The 21,126-nt window shown below is 34.4% G+C and overlaps 6 protein-coding genes across 15 annotated transcripts; 4 read left to right on the forward strand and 2 right to left on the reverse strand.

Annotated features, from left to right (window-relative positions):
• Positions 1-17: 17 nt before the first annotated feature.
• LOC105184396 (xaa-Pro aminopeptidase 3) lies at positions 18-2,597 on the forward strand. Its single transcript, XM_011143153.3, has 6 exons — positions 18-185; positions 347-1,285; positions 1,377-1,739; positions 1,825-2,058; positions 2,278-2,342; positions 2,415-2,597. Exons 1-4 carry the CDS (start codon positions 137-139, stop codon positions 1,995-1,997), a joined length of 1,524 nt encoding a protein of 507 aa, XP_011141455.1. The 5' UTR covers positions 18-136; the 3' UTR covers positions 1,998-2,058; positions 2,278-2,342; positions 2,415-2,597.
• Paics (PAICS bifunctional enzyme) lies at positions 2,586-5,322 on the reverse strand. The gene is made up of 6 exons (XM_011143150.3): positions 5,237-5,322; positions 4,313-4,651; positions 3,883-4,226; positions 3,534-3,809; positions 3,157-3,301; positions 2,586-3,081 (listed from the first exon to the last, which is right to left on the reverse strand). Exons 2-6 carry the CDS (start codon positions 4,644-4,646, stop codon positions 2,915-2,917), a joined length of 1,266 nt encoding a protein of 421 aa, XP_011141452.1. The 5' UTR covers positions 4,647-4,651; positions 5,237-5,322; the 3' UTR covers positions 2,586-2,914.
• On the forward strand, positions 3,167-11,467 carry LOC105184395 (amidophosphoribosyltransferase). Of its 4 annotated transcripts, none has more exons than XM_019841982.2 (11): positions 3,167-3,317; positions 5,833-5,944; positions 6,114-6,372; positions 6,702-6,897; positions 8,430-8,648; positions 8,777-9,069; positions 9,206-9,455; positions 9,619-9,855; positions 9,933-10,060; positions 10,194-10,415; positions 10,537-10,809. In XM_019841982.2, exons 5-11 carry the CDS (start codon positions 8,438-8,440, stop codon positions 10,807-10,809), a joined length of 1,614 nt encoding a protein of 537 aa, XP_019697541.1. In that variant the 5' UTR covers positions 3,167-3,317; positions 5,833-5,944; positions 6,114-6,372; positions 6,702-6,897; positions 8,430-8,437. The 4 variants fall into 4 exon arrangements, with proteins under 4 accessions (XP_019697541.1, XP_025155928.1, XP_025155927.1 ...); XM_025300143.1 differs by having other exon boundaries at positions 6,162-6,372; XM_025300142.1 differs by lacking the exon at positions 3,167-3,317 and adding an exon at positions 5,322-5,724.
• Positions 11,468-12,115: 648 nt separating this feature from the next.
• On the forward strand, positions 12,116-15,235 carry LOC105184393 (putative nuclease HARBI1). 6 transcript variants are annotated; one of them, XR_003113101.1, is made up of 9 exons: positions 12,116-12,270; positions 12,613-12,792; positions 12,914-13,039; positions 13,116-13,292; positions 13,376-13,551; positions 13,668-13,720; positions 13,784-14,026; positions 14,357-14,492; positions 14,561-15,235. XR_003113101.1 is itself a non-coding variant. In XM_025300145.1 (4 exons), exons 1-3 carry the CDS (start codon positions 13,586-13,588, stop codon positions 14,486-14,488), a joined length of 468 nt encoding a protein of 155 aa, XP_025155930.1. In that variant the 5' UTR covers positions 13,560-13,585; the 3' UTR covers positions 14,489-14,492; positions 14,561-15,235. The 6 variants fall into 6 exon arrangements, 1 of the variants encoding a protein (XP_025155930.1); XR_003113102.1 differs by adding an exon at positions 12,402-12,458 and having other exon boundaries at positions 12,125-12,270; positions 13,376-13,720; XR_849855.3 differs by having other exon boundaries at positions 13,376-13,720.
• A 1,261-nt stretch (positions 15,236-16,496) lies between these two features.
• On the reverse strand, positions 16,497-18,557 carry LOC105184392 (general transcription factor 3C polypeptide 6). Of its 2 annotated transcripts, none has more exons than XM_011143148.2 (5): positions 18,340-18,557; positions 17,443-17,670; positions 17,072-17,330; positions 16,819-16,999; positions 16,497-16,741 (listed from the first exon to the last, which is right to left on the reverse strand). In XM_011143148.2, exons 2-4 carry the CDS (start codon positions 17,599-17,601, stop codon positions 16,824-16,826), a joined length of 594 nt encoding a protein of 197 aa, XP_011141450.1. In that variant the 5' UTR covers positions 17,602-17,670; positions 18,340-18,557; the 3' UTR covers positions 16,497-16,741; positions 16,819-16,823. The 2 variants fall into 2 exon arrangements, with proteins under 2 accessions (XP_011141450.1, XP_011141449.1); XM_011143147.2 differs by having other exon boundaries at positions 17,443-17,674; positions 18,340-18,556.
• Positions 18,558-19,467: 910 nt separating this feature from the next.
• Positions 19,468-21,008, forward strand: Sec61beta (Sec61 translocon subunit beta). The gene is made up of 3 exons (XM_011143146.3): positions 19,468-19,783; positions 19,905-20,104; positions 20,279-21,008. Exons 1-3 carry the CDS (start codon positions 19,781-19,783, stop codon positions 20,364-20,366), a joined length of 291 nt encoding a protein of 96 aa, XP_011141448.1. The 5' UTR covers positions 19,468-19,780; the 3' UTR covers positions 20,367-21,008.
• The last annotated feature ends 118 nt before the right edge of the window (positions 21,009-21,126 follow it).

Consider the following 21,126-nt stretch of genomic DNA (forward strand, 5'->3'; position numbering starts at 1 on the left):
TCAGTTGGACAAGTTTAATTTATGATTTGTAGATAGTTTTACATCACTGAAAAATTAATTCTTTATAAAGTATAAATTAACAAGAGTCCATATTAATTATCAACGAAGACTACGTTACGAATATTTCAAGAGAAATATGTTCAATAGCATAAAACATTCACTAAAATATAATCCGAGTAAATTTGGTGAGTACATATTTATTGCGCGTTATATTTATAAAGTTTTAATTTAAAAAGACCTATCAATATTATGGTTACAAGTCCATTATGATAAACCCAATATTTATTTCATATATTCGTGAGAAGAAAGTAACGTTTATATCAGCATCGACATGTTATCATTTTAGGTTATCAATTGTTGGCACAGTTTTCAGCGGAAACAACAGTTAAAAGTGATCCAACACCTCGAGAATGTTCACGCAAGTCTTTTTCACACGCAATATGTGGACAACCGACGCCGCTGACGCATCCTCACTTGATAAAACACGGAGAAGTTGTGCCAGGTATATCGCTCCAGGAACTTAGGAGACGACGCTCTAAATTGGTAGAAAACATCACTCAAGAGAAACATGCTAAAGATAGGCAACAAATCGTTGTTATACCTGCATCATCTAAAGTTTATATGTCTGATAAAATACCATACGTCTTTCGACAAAATACAGATTTTTTATACTTTTCTGGATGTCAAGAACCAGATAGTGTTTTAGTACTCACATGCAAAGAGGATAAATTTTCATCTGTCTTGTTTGTGAGACCAAAAGATCAACATTCTGAATTATGGGATGGTCCAAGAACTGGTGTTGAGATGGCAACTGAAATGTTTGGCACAGATCATGCTTTGCCTGTTACACAATTTGAACAGTTCCTTGCTTTACTGCTACAAAAGGATGAAAAATCTATTGTTTGGTATGATCATGCTGATATTGTTCAACCAATTCTACATAAGAAATTGTGTCAATTAATTAAATTGACAGACAATCAAATATTTGCTTCTCCCAAGACCTTGTTTCATCAAGTTCGTTTGATCAAGAGTGCTTGTGAAATTGATTTGATGCGGAAAAGCTGTGAAATAGCCTCTGAGGCTATTCGAAAAACAATTCAGTCTTCAAAATCAGGGATGAGCGAACATCAGTTATTTGCTACTGTAGATTACGAATGTCGTATGAATGGAGCTGAATATCTGGCATATCCTCCTGTTGTAGCAGCTGGCAAAAATACAAATATAATACATTATATCAGTAACAATCAAATTATTCAAAATGGCGATTTGGTTCTAATGGACGCAGGTACAAACGGAAATATATAGAATTATGACTGCTGTACTTTGGATTTCCTGATAAATATTACTTATCTATCTGTATCTATCTGTATTTTCAGGTTGCGAATACCATGGTTACTCATCCGACATAACGAGAACATGGCCAATTAGTGGTAAATTTACGCCAGAACAGAAAGTTCTTTATGAAGTGGTACTCGACGTACAAAAGGACTTGATAGATAGTCTAAAAGCACTGCCGTCACTGGACAAAACGTTCCGCTACATGTGCGTTCTCCTAGGAAAGAAATTGCAGGATGTCGGCTTGATACCAACAAACATCAGTGAGGATAAAGTCCTGGCTGCTGCATACACGTATTGTCCACATCACGTCAGTCATTATCTAGGAATGGATGTGCACGACACCGGAAACATATCTAGAAGCATACAAATACAACCTGGAATGATAATAACGATGGAACCTGGTACGATTTAAAGCGTGATACCTGCATGCACATTCGCAGAATCGTTCGTAAAATAATTTACATATATTCCATCATGCCACATTAGGTGTATATGTGAGTCCGAACAATCCTTACGCACCGCCACACTTTCATGGATTGGGTATTCGTATAGAGGACGACATATTAGTAACAGAAAACGGAGCAGAAGTCTTGACGAAAAATTGCCCGAAGGAAGTGACGGAGATTCAAGCCTTAGCGAGCCAAAATCAAGGATGTTGAAACATTATTATAGCATAATATACTTTTTATTCAAATGTATACGAAACAGAGAATATATTGTGTAAGTATAAATGTGCTAACAATTATAATGAATATTGTGCAACAATACATATCTGTTATACATATGTTGATAGAATTATGTTGCACATTGATACAATATGATCTCTAGTATAATCTGGATCTTTTACAGTTGTTGCAGACAATATTCTATTGTATTACAGACATTGTTACATTTTATGACAGAGGTTTATATTTCATATTTTTTCAAATTCATTTCCAGATTGTTCAAACGTTCGTCTACCTCACGTTAGGAATAATGCTAGAGTTCTCTGTATGCTAATATATGTATGTATATATATTTATGTGTATATAGATATTTTTTAATATTTTTATATTCATTTTCTTTTTTTATTATAGACTCAATGCACAAAATCTTATCTTGAATTCATACGGACAGTCTCATTACTCGAAAATTTGTCCAAGTGGAAACAGATGAACATTACATACTTGGAACCAGTAGAGTATCACTAGAATTAATAACAATAGCGTGTATATGAAAAGAGCTAAGGTGATCATTGATATACAAAATTTGCTTTTATCAAGATCTATGGCACAATTATATTGATATTTTTTACCAGATAGAGTTGTGTATAAATTTGTACATACATAAATGATTGATACATGGCCGATATGTTTGCGTCGAGCATTATAAAATAGAAAAAAAAATTACTGTGGACAATATAAAGCAAAAATTACATCTCAATGACAAATAAATCAATATGCCAATACGAAAAAATATTTATATTAATATTAATAGGCGATAAAGCGGCTTTTGAAAGCAATTATGTATGGTAACAACGTTATTAACGTTGTACGTACACAACCACGTATATCTATGATAGATTGAATTAGTAAGTTTAAGCGCACGATGTTCGCATGTTAATGTCGGCTTTCTTCAGAGTAATGTAGTTTGCAAGTTGCTTCGTCCGCAAACGAGACCATACAATATGATTGTCCAAAGCGTGGATTTGCGCTGCAGAGATTGCAGCAGTTTCCGGATACAAAGCTGTTGTACAACCAAGTCCTGTAAGTATAATAATAATGGGTTTAGGTCTCACAAAATTAGATTATTATAAAAATAATACTCTACGATATTTACCTGAGGGAAGATCAAGTGAAGACCACATGTATTGTGCGACACTGTCCGACTTGAAAGGTGGACAGTTTATGACAGGCAAGGTAGTATTGCCAGAGAGTACTGGACCTAAGCCGTTACTGCGACCGGCCACTGCTATGAGCACCACCTACGTAAAGAGAAAAGTAAGAAAAACTTGCGATAAACCGAAATAAATAAGTCATTTATGGCTATCAGCTTTTTTTATCGTAACGAGTTTCGTGACTGAGACATGTGTACAATCGAATAACAGACCACTTCGAAGGGTCAATACAGGTTTCGATATAGTTATCCGCTTGGTATACTCGTTATCGCGAATTAGTAAACATGGTCAATGTTACAAGAGCCGTTAAGTGTTATACCTTTTCTTTGCAATTCTCATATTCGGCGATGATATTTAAGGTTTCCTTAGTGCTCTTGTGAGCGCTACAAACTCGGAGTTGCGTTCTCAGACCCAATTCTGCAGCGTATTTCGCAATCTTTCGGCAGTGTTCCTCGTCGGACTTTGAGCCCATGAGTATGACAATCAACGGACTGGGTTGTGTGAGACAGTAGTCCAATTCGTTCGCTACCCACTTGAAGTTAATCTTTACTTTCTCCAAATCTTCTGGTTTCACCTCGCGCAAGTCCCTGTATACCTAATGATACGACAAACAAATTAGACGATTATAACCAATGCAACTTTGACGAAACTGTTGATGAAACTCCTACCTGTTTGTCTTTCATTAATCTTTTGTCTCCAGCAGGCCAAAGCCTCCAAGAGTCACTATCGATGATATCAGCAACTAAAATCTCTCCGTTAGTGTCTACACCGAATTCAATCTTCATGTCTATCAGAGAACAATTACGGGTAGCCCAAGCTTTTTCAAGAACCTCAAAAACAAGGAGAGCAATGCTCTTCATGATATTCAGCTGATCCTTTGTTATCTTTACACCACCCATTTGGAAATTAGCAGAAATTATTTGCTGATCAGACCACTGTGGATCGTGATTAGCATCATCCTTAAAAAATGTTTCTTGTAGGGGCGGATTGAATGTGTATCCTTCTGGGACTCCTATAAAACGATTAAAAATTAACTATGATTCTGACTAACAATTCTGATTTGTTACTCCAGAGAACTAAATGTACATTCAAACATACCTGGATGTCTCTTGAGGAAACTACCAGTCGCCACTCTTCTAGTGACCCATTCAATAGGTATCATGTCACATTTTTTTGCTACAAAAGATTTCTCAGTACCAGCACTAACAAATGCTGTCTTAAGACCAACTTCAGACAGCAGCTTGAAAACCTTTACTGTAGTGGCTGTGCTGATTTCAGCTTTCCCTTCTAAGTCATGAGCTTTTGCACCATCACCTGCTGTAATACGGTCCTTGCTTATTAGCAAACATAATGAAGGATCAGTCAAGAGTTCATAGACCTTCTTGGTCTTGCCCTCATTGATAAGTTTCCCAAGCTTAAATTCACCAGACATATTTGCTGTAAAAAAAGAAAAATATGTTAATATATTAATATAACAAAAATCCGAATTTTGTTAGTAATATCCTATTACTTTTTGATTTTGGAATAATCATAAATATATAAATGATATCAATTTGATATCAATTTTATACATAAAATCCATTATTATGTAGTACAGACCAATCCTATAAAGAAAACGATAAGAAGCAAACACTTTCGCTGAAGCAACAAGTGGCTGCCGACATTTTAACAGCGTGTTAGTCATTACGACATCAACTGATGATATTTAAAGTAAACGTATTCTGCTATTTTATACAGAAATGTCGTAGATATATATCGATAGGTAAATCAACTAAGTTAAATTAAAAACGATTTCGATAAAATTATAACTGTAACTTAGAAATTACTTTTTATAACGAGAAATCTGTTTTGATCCTTCAACCTGGTCTAACCTAACTTTGAATAATTCGTAGAATCTTTTCGCTCAATCTATATGTAATTCTATGTGAATACACAGAGGTATGTGATTTATTTATATAACCGAAGTTATCGCTCCGAGCGATAGAACATAATAACTGCTTCTTACACGTTATTAAAACTCACCATTCAAGTCGCCGCTTTAACGTCTTCTATTTGAATAAGTTTCGGCCCGGTCTTCGGGTATATGTGTTTCTTCAGTGCGATCCCCACTACATGGAATGCACCAATCGACCAATTAGCTCGAATGATCCATGATTATCACACATTTTTTTTATTCGAAATCACATGGATAAGCATCGGTCGGTAAGGGCAATTGCAGTAAAGATGTTTCGTAAAATCGTGACGAAAATATCCACGCTCCACAGATATGGTGTCGAATATGTTTAACGAGTCAGTGTGCACATAGAAAAAATTCCAGCGCGATAAGCGTCCTAGACCATCGACGATCAGCGAGCACATTGGCTACATGATAACACTACGATGATTCGTAAAATTCTTTACGGACATAAATTCGTGACATTTCTCGTGGCGAATGAAAACGTATCCAGTTAATTTTTCCTTGCGATCACGGGATTTGTTAATTGGCTATGTCATACTTGTTTATACTTGAAGTGAGTACATTTCCAGGCGATCAAAGAGATACGATGAACAAGGGAAGAGAAAGTTGCAAGAGAACGCAGTGAATATTCGAGTGAATAATCATCAAATATCTGTTTCAGGACTCGTTTCTCTCACGGTACTACATTCTTTTGTTACGACCTTCGAACTTCATTGGTACCTGTTGTCTGGCAGACTCGAACCTACCTGTCGTATCTTACAAGAGCACAAAAGGTACATTTGGAAGATATATGCACTCAAGCAAAATTACCTTACTACAGATTTTATTTAAATTACTAGATTTTATTTAAATTACTACAGATTTCGAGTCTGATTAAGCCATAATACGCGGTAATTTATGATAACAGTTTAGTTTTATCGCATATCTTCTATGGAATTTTAGGACATCATTTATAAACAATGTCCCCAATGATACGATTCACGATGTTAGAAAAATAGATACGGAAAAGTACTCCCCGGTGATGGAATAAAGACATCTTTCGTCTATTTTCATCGAAGATAAAATGTCTATCGTTGTTATCACGACTTGTGTTTCATCGACCTGAAATACGGAGCAAGATCACCAAAAAGATCCATCATTCACGGAACTTGCTGTGGCTTTAAAAAATGGATGCACACGTGAGAAACAATGGATAATACACGTAAGCTCTGTATAATATATGTGTAATACGAAACCCCATCGAATGATTCATTCCGAGATCTCGACGTCAATGTTCCTTCACGTTATCACATTATTACGATGTGGGAATATAATTTTGAGACGCGAAATCATGACGCAAAATATTGTTTGGTGATCCGTGCAGTTGCATAATTTTCATAGTCAGTGTGTACGCGTATATATCATTTAGGATGACAACGGCGATCGCGTGATGACGGAGCGTGAAGGATCTCTTTTCTTCGGAAAGATACGCATTCTTTCGCGGGACGTCGAGTGTACCGCTCTTCCACCTTCTCATTCCCTTTTTTACAGGAGGAAGCAAGAGATAATAGGTCGACCAGCAGCCCCTCCGAGCAACAACGGTTGTTCCTCATTGGCTCGCATCGCCGTTCGCGCCATTCGAGCTTTGGAACGCGCAGCGAAGCACATTTTCTTACGGACAGACGTTTATTCAGCTTTAGCACGTACTAAACAGACGCTGGACGCCTCATACGGGACGTACACACACGTAAGTACGTGCACTGTCAATGACTATGTCCCTGTGTTGATTTCTCTTCTTTTTTTTCCTCGTCTGCCGCTTTACTAATTTCTTCAGCAATTTATACGCACGTTCTCACAGCCATGCGCGTCAATCGTTCTTTCCCGAGTATATTTGGTGTAATCTCTTCGTAAATTTTTTCATTTCTTTTTTCTTGTAAAATAAAGCGACCGAACCCCGTACGATAAGTTGTAAGAGCGAAAACAGATTCTCAAGCATCACTGAAAAATTCGACTGTGGTTGAATGTACATGGATGTTAATTGAGCATGAATAGACTAGATTTGAACCATCATACCTATCATACTGTTGAAGGCCGCCCGGTGATTTACGTAGCCTTATAGAGCGCAGAAAAACTAACCGTTTATCAATGTGTGATATTTTATTGTACTCTCACTATTTGCTAATGTACTACATTTGATCGGAAAAAGATCTTGTCCTTCCTTTCTTTTACCGACAAACAGTCTCTCGATTCCACATGGATTTATTAATTAGCTTAATTAATTTATTAATTAGGATCTATTAATTAATTTATTAATTTATTAATTAATTATGGATTAGCTTTTTCGGTTGCAGAAAAAAAATGATTATGTTTATGATTAATTTGTTCATATGTGATACAATTCAACAAAGAAAGATAATTTTACATTTGTGTCCGTGTTGCAGTTACCCCACAAAAACAGGAACGTTGTATCTATGTGAAATCCATGTGGTTTTGTAGATTCTACGTGAATGCAACATGCGTTCCACGTACGTGGACTCGACGTACGTTTTTGTGGGGTAATAATTTCTGCAAATAAAAAGATTTTATCTATCTCAGTAAAATATTATTTTGTGATCTCTTGTATGACGTATAAAGATTAATTTGTTGTAAACGCAAGTACAACCACTCTGTATGTTCTGATATTCATGATGTCAACACAGCATAAGATGATGAAATCAGTTGCGAAATCCAGATTGAGCAAGCATGACGAGAAAACATAGTTGTAACATTCAACAACAAGCGAAAGATGTATCAATTCTATCAGCTTGCTGGGGGGTCAATAGTTTATAGGGGCATTACAGATAATATGCAGATAATAATTGCGAAAGAAGATCTATTAGAATTATTTCAACAGAATGTATAATGTCTAATTTATTCAAACCGTACAAAAGATTTCTACAAATTTTGATACACATTCACAAAATTTTTATAAATTTTGAATATAATACACACAATTTTACATTGTTAATAATATCTATGAGATTCCATGAGAATCTATTTTATTCCATGATAAATCATGGTAAATGTCACAATATTGCTTATCACAGACTTTTCGACTATCTAATTTCAGAAATACCGATAATAAGGCAACTGAATTGAGATAATAGCGTGTATTTACGATTATTGTGCCATCTTTTTTTGACCTCACAATATGGTGACATTTATGTTGAGTCATTTATCACAAAATTTACTGCAAAAAATAAACGAGAAAGGTAACACTGTTTAATTTCTTCATTGCAGCTTGCACTATGGAAGTGAAGTCACACGACAAAGATACCAAGCAATGTGCTGAAGCAATGTCTCGCTTATCAGTGAAGACGAAATGCACGAGATCACATAGCAAAGGTGAGAGCAGAGGTCAAAGACTCACTGGTCTCACTCACGAATGTGGCGTTTTCGGATGTATCGCTGCGGGGGATTGGCCATCGCAAATCGATGTGGGCCAAATTATTTGTTTAGGTAAATCAATTTATGTAAATGCGTTCACTTCATCTAATATGAATTAGTTGAAACGTTATCAGAAGAGAAAAAGAGATCATATACAGAGTACAGAATGAAGTAATTTGAAAATTAAATTCAAATTACAGGGCTTGTGGCCTTGCAACATCGAGGGCAGGAAAGTGGCGGCATCGTAACAAGCGAAGGAGTCTGTTCGAAGTCATTCCACGTTCACAAGGGTATGGGAATGATCAATAATATCTTCAATGATGAAAATATGAAAAAGCTCAAAGGGAATCTCGGAATTGGTCATACCAGATACAGTACGAGCGCAGCCAGCGAAGAAGTCAATTGCCAGCCATTTGTGGTTCATACTGCGCATGGTGCATTGGCAGTGGCTCACAATGGAGAGTTAGTAAACACAGAATCACTCAGAAAAATGGTAATATGGAGTAAGAAAATTTATATTTCTTCTTTTTGTCGGTTATCTCCTTAATTTATTCGATACCAGCATTGCTGATACTTCGAGTACTTTTTCTGTCTGTTATATTTAATTCCAATCTCATGTGTATATTCAGGTATTGGGCCGAGGGGTCGGTTTGTCGACGCACTCGGATTCCGAATTAATAACACAAGCGCTCTGCTTGAATCCACCGGAAGGTGAAGTCAATGGACCGGATTGGCCCGCGCGTATCAAGCATCTCATGCAATTAGCACCGTTATCATATTCCCTAGTTATAATGCAAAGGGACAAGATTTATGGCGTACGAGATCCTTATGGGAATCGACCTCTGTGCTTGGGGAAAATTGTACCTATTGGCAATTTGGGTGCGCATCAAATTACCAGACTTGGTGTTTCGATTCATGAAACTTTGCATCATACGTATATACTTTGCACTATAGTACTTTACATTTATTAATCAGTACTCTGTTATTAAATTCTCTATTTCCACATGAGTGCGAGATATAAGATAAACTGATTCAATTATAGCGAGCAACGAATCCGACGACGACGATGAAGCTGAAGGCTGGGTTATTTCGTCGGAATCTTGCGGATTCTTGAGCATCGGTGCGAGATACGTTCGCGAGGTGTTTCCGGGTGAGATAGTGGAATTGACGCGAGAGGGCATCAAGACTATCGACATAGTAGAAAGGCCGAATAAAAGACCACAGGCGTTTTGTATATTCGAATATGTTTACTTCGCAAGAAGCGATAGTATCTTCGAAGGTAAAAACATGACTAATACAAACGCAAATAAGACTTTGACAAATAGAGACACGCAGCGTGTTTTTATTGCACACTAGGGCAAATGGTATATTCCGTACGTATGCAATGCGGACGAGTATTGGCAATGGAATCACCGGTAGAAGCAGACATAGTAAGCTCTGTTCCCGAATCAGGAACAGCGGCGGCTCATGGCTATGCCAGACAGGTAAATATAATAATGAAATTTGGAACTCGGACATTTATATGTGAGCGAAGATGGACGAACGAACAATTTGGATGTGAAAGTTAACGAAGCTAACGAAAGTTAATGATCTGACGAAGTTTCCTTTGCATTGTAGTCAAAGATCAACTTTGCAGAAGTGCTCTGCAAAAACAGATATGTCGGACGAACGTTCATCCAGCCAAGCACGCGACTGCGTCAACTTGGTGTGGCCAAAAAGTTCGGAGCTTTGTCGGAGAATGTAAAAGGAAAAAGGATTATCCTGGTAGACGATTCTATTGTCAGGGGAAACACGATCGGTCCAATCATCAAATTATTGCGCGATGCAGGTGCCAAAGAGGTGAGTTTCTCACTTCAATGGATACTCTTGCTCTCGGATATTTTTGTCTTTGTCCTTCGCTTTATTCTTAATCTTGATTTAAATATGGTTATATTCATTGTTATGACAATCGTATTTACAGGTTCACGTTAGGATAGCATCTCCACCGCTCAAATATCCATGTTACATGGGTATCAACATTCCGACGAGAGAAGAACTAATTGCGAACAAGCTTGATAACGTAAAATTGGCCAAACATGTGGGCGCGAATAGTCTAACGTACCTTTCCGTGGAGGGGCTCGTTGAAGCAGTCAGATATCGCATGGACAATCGCGAAAGTAATTATATTGGTCATTGTACCGCTTGTTTGACAGGAGAGTATCCCGACGAGTTTCCTGGTGATCTTGACTGGTGAAAGTGCAAGACGTTCGACTTTATTTCTAGGAATAAACAAAATATAGCTTGGACATAGATAATTAGACCAGAATCATGTTAATGTTTTTTCATATGAAATCTCACAAAGTGGTTACAATGTACGTGCATGTAAAAAAATAAGCATAGATATACTTAAATAAGTTAACATATTGTTTTGTATAAACGGACTGTACTTGGTTCAATGCAGTATTTTATAACTACATATTATTTTGTACGCGCATACACGGGAAAATATGAACTTTTAATCATGTGATTGTATATGATGCAAGTAAAAAAAAACAATAGATTGTTCCTCAAACATAAATATTTACTAATAACAACTAAAGATACAAATATTCAGTGAAAACTGGAAATATTTGATTTATTTGAAGTCTTTTCTATCAGCTTTGTCACTTCAGCTTGTTTAATATATAATTAATTTCTAAATTAATATATATATACATAGACATATATTAATATATATATACATAGACATAGTTAGAGGCTCAGCAGTTTTGCAGACAAAACAAATATTCATAGTACAAATATATGAAATATCTTAAGTTGTATCTAGATTAATGATAGAATAAAAATGAAATATATACAAAAGAATGTATAGCTTCAACGATGGTTACTAATAAAATATTTTATACTTTTAATATGGAAAGAGAAAAAATATAAATGACATCGAAACTTAATAATATATGGAATTATATAAAACATTTATAATGTTAATCACAAAAATAAGAGTATAAAAGTAAGTAAAAAATTAAGATGGTTGTTTGTGACTCCGCTCACAAATGAGCGAAGATACGCGGATGCTGGAACACCCTTATCAGAAGGATCGGAGTCAAGGACGATACTAGACTCAGGTCTCGTACGGCCTATTCGGGTCGTAAATCCGTGCCGAGAAACCCGAGAAACACTCGTGACAGATTCGTTTACGAGCGTTAGAATGAAACGACCTTCGTCGTTTCGGATGGCCTGCCCTTCCGGACTAAACGGCCTGCAATCTGCTACGTTCCTGAGAAGCGTGGAGATGCACAAGAGAACGCGCTGAGCTCGTGTCACGCGAGAGGCGACTTAGGCCCAGTTCCATAACTTGCTTTAAACGGAGTTTAAACGGAGTTTAAAGCAAGTTGTGGAACTGGGCTAAGGCCCAGAACCTAAGGGCCGTGTTCCTTTTTTACTGTCAGTGCTGGCAGCATTGCAAATTTGTTCCGTTATAAGAATGCAGTGCGCTGAGGCAGCACCTAGTTCCATCAATGACGTCATAAATGGCATTCATCTTTGCACTGCCGTTACTGTGGCTGAAGAGGTGAAGCAGTTGTAGTACGAATACTACAAACTACAAACATGGCAGCGACCGGTTCAGTAGAAAGGTTAGAACTTCTAGATGCTGAAACAAATAAAACATACGTAATGTATATTGATGTACAAGATACGGATAAAGCCCACAATGGTAAGTAAAAGTTATTTAATCAAACTTAACTTGAAATATATCACAAAATTATTTCTGTTTGTTATAAATAGAATTGCTTTTTATTATTTGATCACAGAGAATTTCTTATACAATGTAAATATATTTTATAGATATGCACTATGCTTATAAATTATTACAACATGCAAAAAAAAATGCATAAGAGTCAAGTATGTAATATTGAGAAAAATCCATTTGATGTTACTGATAGTCTGCAAAGTATTAAATAGATCAATTTTATTAGTTTATTTCTTGCTTTGAATAATTTTTAACGTTAAATGGATTATTATTTTTTATGTTAAATAATAATACCAATACTTACAGGGGCGTCTAGTGATCAGTTTGTACCACTTACCACTTGCCCTTCACCACTTGCAAGTAATCACCATTCACCAAAAGCTAGTATATCGCATGTAATTAGTAATGTGGCAATAGATGAACAAGATGGAGATAATATAAATGGTTCAGATTATAATGAGCTAAATAAATCGTCAAATAAAGAAGGTACGTTATTACATATAATTTTTATAAATCTAACCTTTTATCTTTATCTATAAAACTATTTGTATGTGCTAACATTTTAATGTCTGTAATATTAAATATGATATATTTTTATATGTTGCAGATATTTATATCTGGAGTAAAAAAGAAACATTATTATTAATAAGTTTATATAAAGACAATGTGTGCGTTTAGGCAAGACACCGCTACTGAAGCGCTACAGCTTTTTCGCTACAACTGTAGCGGTAAAGTTAGTTAGAATGGAATATAACGCTACAAATGTAGCGCTATACTCAACGTATACTTAACGTTATTGATGATTTTAGTTGGACAGTGCTACTGTATATAATCTCAAACGAAACATCTCATTTGGACACAATTGGTGTCACTCGCCTAAAAAATGGCAAATATTGAAGATTGGCTCATGAATGAAATATTGTTGGATGAAGATTTCTCAGAAGATGATGATGAAATGCTTAGACTTATTTTCCTTGACTTTCAAGGTAAGAAAAAATAGATAATTTTGTAACAATAATTGTGAAAATCTGTAAAGAATTCAAAATTTGATGATGTATTTATTTTATAGAACAAGAAAACGATCCCGATATTCTGAATATCTTTGAAAATGATATATTTCGTGACATATATTTTCGTGAAAGGCAAAATGAAATAGTAAATTTAAATTATTTTGAAGAAGTAATACCACGTTGTAACGGAAACCAATTCCATGTGCATTTTAAAATGCATCGAGGAACATTTATAGTAAATAATAAATTGATTAATATTTATTATATATATGAACCATACCCCACGAAAACAAACGTTGTGTCCACGTGAAATCCACATGGTTTTGTGGACTAATGCAATGTACGTTCCAGATGAATTCAACGTACGTTTTTCTGGGATAATATCCTGCTGGTAGTCATTTTGAGTAAGTGTAATAGCTGGGTAGACCCAATATTTGCATTTTTTATAATTGATTCTCTTATTTCAGGAATTGGAAAATGTAGTAAGACCTTTGATGAGACAAAGAGAAAATGATGTATTACTTTCGAAGAAACTGTTTAACATTGTGGATATAGCCACACCAGAAAGTTTTCGATCTGTTGCTGATAGATTTGGCCTTTCCAAAGGTGTAACTTGGAAAATTTTTAAAGAAATGATTTGGATATTAAAAAGATGGCTGCCACATTTTATAAGATGGTCAAATGATGCGGAATGTAAAGAAAGTGAAAGAGTATGTTATTTTGTATTTTCCACTTTACATCCTAAAAATATAAAATAAAAGTTACGTTACATTAACGTTATTATTTCTCACTCAACAATGTAACTGTTACATAACACACATGTTATGTAACAATTACATTGTTGAGTGAGAAATAATAACGTTAATGTAACGTAACTTTTACTTGGTATTTACTGGGATAGTATTTTGAATACGTCTTAAAAATTTAAATTGTTTCAGGCTTTCATTATTTTAATCGTCATTTTATCTATAATAATATTATTTCGCACCTATTAACTGATAAATACTTCAATATTTCTAAAATTCAATTGTCTATTTCAGATTTTTGAAATTCGATCAAGAGGATTTCCAGGCGTTGTAGGAGTTATTGATGGCTGTCATATCGCAATTAAACAACCGCTTAGGAATGCAAATGATTACTATAATCGCAAAGAATTTCATTCCATTATTTAGCAAGGTAGAATTTAAATACTTTTTAAATACTTTTTTGTAGGCAATTTTAGCAATGATTATATTTTATTATAGGTGTTTGTGACCATACGGGGAAGTTTATAGACTGTCTCATTGGTCGGCCTGGATGTGCACATGATGCAGCAGTTTTTCGCAGCAGTAATATTTATACTGCACTGACAGACGAAGCAAATCCACTTTTACCTCCTCGACGACACATTCTTGGTGATTCCGCATATCCATTGCTTCAAAATGTGACTCCATTTCGAGACAATGGAAATTTAACCCCAGAAAAGTCTACATATAATACTAGACTTTCCTCAATACGATCGATAATAGAGCGTACATTTGGATTGCTGGAAGGAAAGTGGCGAAGGCTGAAATATCTTAATGTACAAAATATTGAAATGGCAAATTATATTGTTGCAGCTGCATGCATTCTTTACAATTTTCTTATATTACATAATGAAATGAACATGACAAAATTTAAATATTAACATTGAGCATGAAGATTATAACAATGATGAAGATGATAATAATGATGAATTTCAAAATGACAACGGGCGAATGAAAAGACAAGAAATTGTAAACAGGTTTCAAGTAATGCAGTAATGCAAAGAGGTTTTTTGTAATGCACTAAAAAATTTAAAATCCAATCACCAGCATAGACTAATGCGTTATAAATTATGTCTTGATCTCGAAATATTGTTTAAAAAGGACTTGAGATAATAAATTTTTTGTATAAATGTAACATGTAATGATATAATAAACATTTTTGTATGAATACCAATGTATTAATGTACCAATTTGAAATTAGATAGTAAGTTTTATCCATGGAATATTTAATACATTTATAAAAAAGAAAAGAATATTCTTAGTTACGTAAAAAATAAGAAATTACTCAAGTCTTAATCTAGTAAAAAAAATTAAAGTCAATTAAAAAATAAAAGTTTTTTTTGTTTCATATATTTTTATATTTACAAAGTATTGTTCTTAGATTGTAATAATATTTGTAATAATTCATTTCTTCTTTCTAATATGCTATTTCTCTCCTCAGCTAATTCGTTTTTTTTTTCATATGCAGCTGTTATTCTTTCTAATTGCTTTAAAATCATATTTTTAGACTCCTGCTTTTTCTGTATATTTTCTAAAATGTTAACTTTTTTCAATTATAGTTCTATAAGTTTATTTCTTTGGCCAACTTACAACTACTTCTTATAACTAGCTTCAAACTGTTTCTTAATAATTTTCAAAAAAACAGGAATTTCAGTCGAATTTGCGATTCACTAAACTGTAATGAGTATTAAATGAGTAAATAGGAGAAATAAACATCGAACAGCAGAATAGTTAAAATAAATAAATAACTGAAATAAATCAATCAACGAAATTAAGACAAGCCAATAGGAGCCAACGCCTGGAAGTTAGTCGCGCAATTATTTTTACGAGTTGGCTGGATCATCCTCCGATCTTGTCTTAGTTGACTCGATCACTCCGACCTTATCTTAGTTGGCCAAATCATCCTTCGATCTTGCCTTAGTTGACTAGGTATCTTATTTTTAAAAAACTCACTTTTGACTTGACGTCAAAATGATTTTTTGTTTTATCTGGTACAATGATCAATGGATTATTACAATATTTAAAATAAAACATAGTGGGTACTAAATAAACCGAGAAATAGTCGGACACATTTTATTCTTTATTATTAAGATATTTTATAATTATATTTTGCACTACTCCATACATCGCTTTCACAATTTCTTATTGTTTAGACAATAATCGTAAAATTCAGAACAATTAAATTCTTTATAATTATATTTAACCATTAATAAACTTTTCACCGAGTCAACAGTAAACCTATTTCTTTTATCAGTCCATTGAGCGTTCATCATACTGAAAACTCTTTCTACGTTTACATTGTGGCTCGATAGTTGCGCAGAACCTCTACGCATAATCGATATTCGCGCACGCGGCACTCAAATGCTGTGAGTGACAAAAACGTCACCGAAGTCTGCTTTCTGGTCATTTATATCGACAAAGTATAATTAACGTTACAAAAAAAGAGTATATACAAGAGTACGATATGTAAAAAGCAGAGAGTACTCTTTTTACCACCTTAAAAAGAGTATATATATTCTTAAAAGAGTACATATACTCTTAAAAGAGTACATATGGTCACCCTATTCCCGAACAATGGTACAATTTGTAATATTTCCATTTCAAAATTGCTTTATTAAATTTAGCATCATATAAAAGATTCTAAAATAAGTATATAGAGTGATAAGAATATATTGATTTAAAAAATTGGTTACTATTTCAAATAAATAAAATTTTACCCTGTTTATATATTTTCTGCTTCTTTTTTACTTTTAGATGTCCCAGGGAATATTTTCTCACTAGATTCTGAATCTGGTACTGTGTCCTGAGATATTTCTTTTTCTGTAATTTTTTGTTTCTCCAAACATGTACTTAACTCTTTTAGTTTCTCATCACGTAGTATGCTCCAAAATTCAAGAGCTGCAATATACAAAATTAACCTCAACCTCAATATGTTTATAATACTTAAATACAGACAAACAGACTTTATACCATCTTGTTGATACTTCAGTGGTACTCCAGCTTGTGATAATGCGTTAATATTTGGAATACAGTTGCTGATATCAGGATTGTCAAAGAGCTCTACTTTAGGTTTTGCAAAGACCCGTTGCATCTTCAGTAATTTTCTAGTTTTAGCAAAGTATTTTAGAGTTGGAACTTTATCAAATATAATATCATCCACGTGTGGATCGTCATCTTTCTCAAAAAACATATATGTGCCCACAGCATCTTCATAAACACCTTCATAATACTAAGAATATGAAATAATTAGAGGTAAGTAAATAAATTATAATTTATGCTCCTTTTATCATTTGTGTACCAAATATATATGTAAGCATCATTCTTCTTTAAATACAACATACCCGTCCATTGACCTGCATTATTGGATGTTCTGTATCTAGTCCTATCATATCTAATTGAAGATCTTCATTAGAAAACATATTACTGCCTACAAGATCCTCAAATTCCACATAAACCAGAATCTCTTCTTCGTCTTCAGACAAATCATCATCAGATTGCATCCTTATTGTCAAATATTACTTGTAACTTCTGTGACAGACTATTTTAGCATTGGACTATGTTGGCTTTACCTGTCTGATACCACTTAGTATTGTGAGACATTTCATATAAATCAATATTAATTACATAAATTAATAAATGATATACTTATTACATCATATAAAATCTACAAATTTTTTCAATTACAATAAGTAAGTCAAATTCAACAGACTATAAGTTTGGGCAAAATAAAAAAAATAATAATAAAATGATTCAAGGAGCATTTTATAGCTTGAATTTTTATTTTACATTTACGTTTCTGGATTCAAGGTTTAAATAATTTTTTTCGATGTTACTTGGATCTAAATCACAGCATATGAAATGCTAACATTTTTGTCAAAATTTCTTAAGTTGATATTACAGTGTAATTTTCACAGAGTTATTCAATGTTAGATGAAAAATAGCATTTTAAATTTAATCACTGATAGAAAGTGAACGAGTTATTATATGACACTTGTTAAGTGATGAATAAAAAACTAAAAGTTTCTTCTTTAAGAAAACATTTATCATATTTTTGATAATTGTTAATTTTTATTGTATACATTCAACTGAAAGACAAGATTGAAAATTAGACGCCATTTCTTATTTAAATCAATATCATGATGATTAATAAAAATAATATTATCAATCTAATATTTCTGGAAAACAAAGATTTTAAGCTTAAACTACTTTCTGAATCATTCTGCTAGCATTATTCTTACCAAAGTTATAACTTATTACTGCACACGTTTCGATATAACCCTCCTCGCTCAGTTCAATTCAGTTCTATATATATAGGCCTGTTCGTTTTGTCTGCATTTCTGGACTGGTGCATTAAGTTAAAGTGAGACACATGTAGGTTTTCTCACTTTAACTTGTTGCACCAGTTGCAACAGTGCAGACAAATGGGATCTGTTCTTTATAGCTGCACTACTGAACTAGTGCAATAAGTTAAAATGAGACAACTATATTTTTTCTCATTCTAATTTATTGCACTAGTTCAGTAGTGCAGCTATAAAGAACAGACTCATGGTCTGTTCTTTTCAGCTGCACTGCAAAACTAGTGCAATAAGTTAGAATGAGATAACTATATTTTTTCTCACTTTAACTTATTGCACCAGTTCAGTAGTAGTGCAGCTAAAAAGAACAGACCACTTATGACTCAAGCCAGCGGCACACGGTTGTTTTCGTGCTGGATTGCTTGCTGGATAAAAATACTACGTTCTGATTGGTGCATTTCCATCCATCTTCGGAAATGTACCAATCAGATCACAGTATTTTCATCCAGCAAGCAATCCAGCACAAAAACAAACACCGTGTGCCGCTGGCTTTAGACTGCATTCAGCTTTGTCCATATGCTATTTTCCAGTAGTATGAAGATAAGAGAAAAACGTTCGTTCGTTTGGTATATGGCTTGCGACCTGCAATAGTTGCTAGCTGTATTATTATGAGCGTAGCTAAAGCAATCGGTATTATCATTGCTCTTCAATTACCTTCGGACCTCTTCGAGCCCCTTTAGTTGATACGAAAATTTATCCAGGGCTATCAGTCTTTATATTACCTCGTCGGTGCTAACGTATATGCCAATTAAAGGAGGAACTTTGTGTTTTCAAATAATATAAATTTCATATTCTTTTTACACGATATAACTCAGCGAACGAATCAAAAATTTTAGATTGTATTAGATGAGTCCACTAGCAAAGTTCACTACCAAAAATGTTGAAAATAATCGATAATTTCAAAATTTTATCGATTCTGAGAATATTGATACATCTTTTAATCGATGTTTTGCATGTCAATTACTTCCTTCAACATTGCCTATCCCTGATGTAACGTCAACGTGGCTACCAACGGTGACGTGTTCGTCACATACCACGTGGATACACACGCATGACACGTTGCTCCGTATTCTCCGCGCTGTACCACCAGTGTGCGTTCGAATCGTCTCGTAAATACGGTCGTTCTTCGTATCGTAGCTGTGCCTAACGAGTTGCCTGTCGACAGTCGAACGTCTGTACCTGTAGCGAGTGCATTTTACCAGAACCAACATCATTGAGAGATACTTGGCACGTTTTCCAATAACTAGTGGGACCTGCGGATTTCATCGAACGGAATCTTTCCGTAGATTGTTTACGACCAAAGCAAGGAGAACAATTTTAAACCATGGTGAGTATGCATCCATTTGACAATTGTCTGATAATTACAGATATATGCCGAGAATATATGTCATACTTGGAAATTGATGTTTATTAATTTTTTTACTGTTTTTGTTTTTCGTGAAAAAAAGCCTGCCGCACCTAGTGCCGCCTCTGTGGGCTCCGTTGGACGTTCGCCCAGTAAAGCGATAGCGCCGAGAACAGGTGGCAGCGGTGCCGTTAGACAAAGGAAGACTGTGTCGGCGAACAGTGCAACAAGAAATAGGAGTACGGGTACGAGCTCTGGAAGCATGTGGAAATTCTATACGGACGATTCACCCGGCATCAAAGTGTAAGTGGAATTTCAAACCTGATACATTGACACGTATCCCATATGTTTCTCAAGCTACTAAGAGGTACAAAATTTTGTACTATTTAATCTTGATACGAATGTCAAAACGAGATACTTTACCTAATTAAAAATTGCATACATTTAATTGCATTTTGTTAAATATTGCAATTGCAGAGGTCCTGTGCCAGTACTTGTCATGTCCCTCTTATTCATCGCATCTGTGTTCATGCTTCACATCTGGGGCAAATACACTCGAAACTAAAATTAAATATCATATATTAAGAGCGGACAGCAAAGCCAGGAGGACCAGGAGGCACTAGATGATGCGACTGTGAGATGAATTGATGCATCAATATTAACATAATTGAACATATGCATCTTGATATGTGCGATATAATTTAATACGTGTATTGTAAAATGCGCGTGTATGTTACTGAGCATATGTGAATGTATATCATTGCGGGAACTATCATAAGATCATTACAGAGCGTTACATATATCATTGCATGATAGAAATATACTGAAGTTGCGGAATATAATAGACTTATAATGGGAAATACTTCTTTTTTAATAATTCCATGTTTATGTGTATTGTGTGAAAAAGTATGAAAGTACTTAATTTTATTAGAGGCCTGCAAAAGTTTGTCTGATCATTGATAACTTTATTGGTTCCAGAAATGAGTTATTTTACAGATAATTATTCGAGCAAGCACAAAAAGTGGAGTGAATAACAACAGTAAATAGTTGAAGTAGACAATAGAACACAGAGCATATTATTGTTGCTATTAATAAAAAAAATTTGCTAAAAGTCTGATAAACTTCTACAAGCCTCTAATAATTTGTAATATTACTGTTATGAGTGTATGGTTGTTAAAGTAAATATGACTTATTTTTATCCTGTAAACATAAACGTGACAAATTTATTCTCTCCCTTGCTCTCTTCTTTACATTAGTTTCTTTCCTTTCATATTAAACGTAAGCAAATAATAGTAGCCTTTTTAATTAAGTAATTTTGATAATTG

Source organism: Harpegnathos saltator, unplaced genomic scaffold, assembly GCF_003227715.2.
Source record: "Harpegnathos saltator strain DR-91 unplaced genomic scaffold, Hsal_v8.6 scaffold33, whole genome shotgun sequence".
Lineage (NCBI taxonomy): Eukaryota > Metazoa > Arthropoda > Insecta > Hymenoptera > Formicidae > Harpegnathos > Harpegnathos saltator.

Excerpts from the sequence above, each read along its gene's own strand:
- LOC105184393 (XM_025300145.1), top strand. The coding sequence starts at position 13,586 with ATGAACCATACCCCACGAAAACAAACGTTGTGTCCACGTGAAATCCAC. Across the intron at positions 13,679-13,783 it reads ACGTTCCAGATGAATTCAAC|GAATTGGAAAATGTAGTAAG; the intron begins GTACGTTTTTCT and ends CTCTTATTTCAG. Across the intron at positions 14,027-14,356 it reads AATGTAAAGAAAGTGAAAGA|ATTTTTGAAATTCGATCAAG; the intron begins GTATGTTATTTT and ends TGTCTATTTCAG.
- Paics (XM_011143150.3), bottom strand. The coding sequence starts at position 4,646 with ATGTCTGGTGAATTTAAGCTTGGGAAACTTATCAATGAGGGCAAGACC. Across the intron at positions 4,227-4,312 it reads TTTCCTCAAGAGACATCCAG|GAGTCCCAGAAGGATACACA; the intron begins GTATGTTTGAAT and ends ATCGTTTTATAG. Across the intron at positions 3,302-3,533 it reads ATGAGAATTGCAAAGAAAAG|GTGGTGCTCATAGCAGTGGC; the intron begins GTATAACACTTA and ends CTCTTTACGTAG.
- Sec61beta (XM_011143146.3), top strand. Across the intron at positions 20,105-20,278 it reads GATTCACCCGGCATCAAAGT|AGGTCCTGTGCCAGTACTTG; the intron begins GTAAGTGGAATT and ends TTGCAATTGCAG.
- LOC105184395 (XM_011143151.3), top strand. The coding sequence starts at position 6,601 with ATGACGGAGCGTGAAGGATCTCTTTTCTTCGGAAAGATACGCATTCTT. Across the intron at positions 8,649-8,776 it reads GGGCCAAATTATTTGTTTAG|GGCTTGTGGCCTTGCAACAT; the intron begins GTAAATCAATTT and ends TTCAAATTACAG. Across the intron at positions 9,070-9,205 it reads CAGAATCACTCAGAAAAATG|GTATTGGGCCGAGGGGTCGG; the intron begins GTAATATGGAGT and ends GTGTATATTCAG.
- LOC105184396 (XM_011143153.3), top strand. The coding sequence starts at position 137 with ATGTTCAATAGCATAAAACATTCACTAAAATATAATCCGAGTAAATTT. Across the intron at positions 186-346 it reads ATATAATCCGAGTAAATTTG|GTTATCAATTGTTGGCACAG; the intron begins GTGAGTACATAT and ends TTATCATTTTAG. Across the intron at positions 1,740-1,824 it reads GATAATAACGATGGAACCTG|GTGTATATGTGAGTCCGAAC; the intron begins GTACGATTTAAA and ends ATGCCACATTAG.
- LOC105184392 (XM_011143148.2), bottom strand. The coding sequence starts at position 17,601 with ATGCAATCTGATGATGATTTGTCTGAAGACGAAGAAGAGATTCTGGTT. Across the intron at positions 17,331-17,442 it reads TAATGCAGGTCAATGGACGG|TATTATGAAGGTGTTTATGA; the intron begins GTATGTTGTATT and ends TCATATTCTTAG. Across the intron at positions 17,000-17,071 it reads ACTGAAGTATCAACAAGATG|CTCTTGAATTTTGGAGCATA; the intron begins GTATAAAGTCTG and ends TGTATATTGCAG.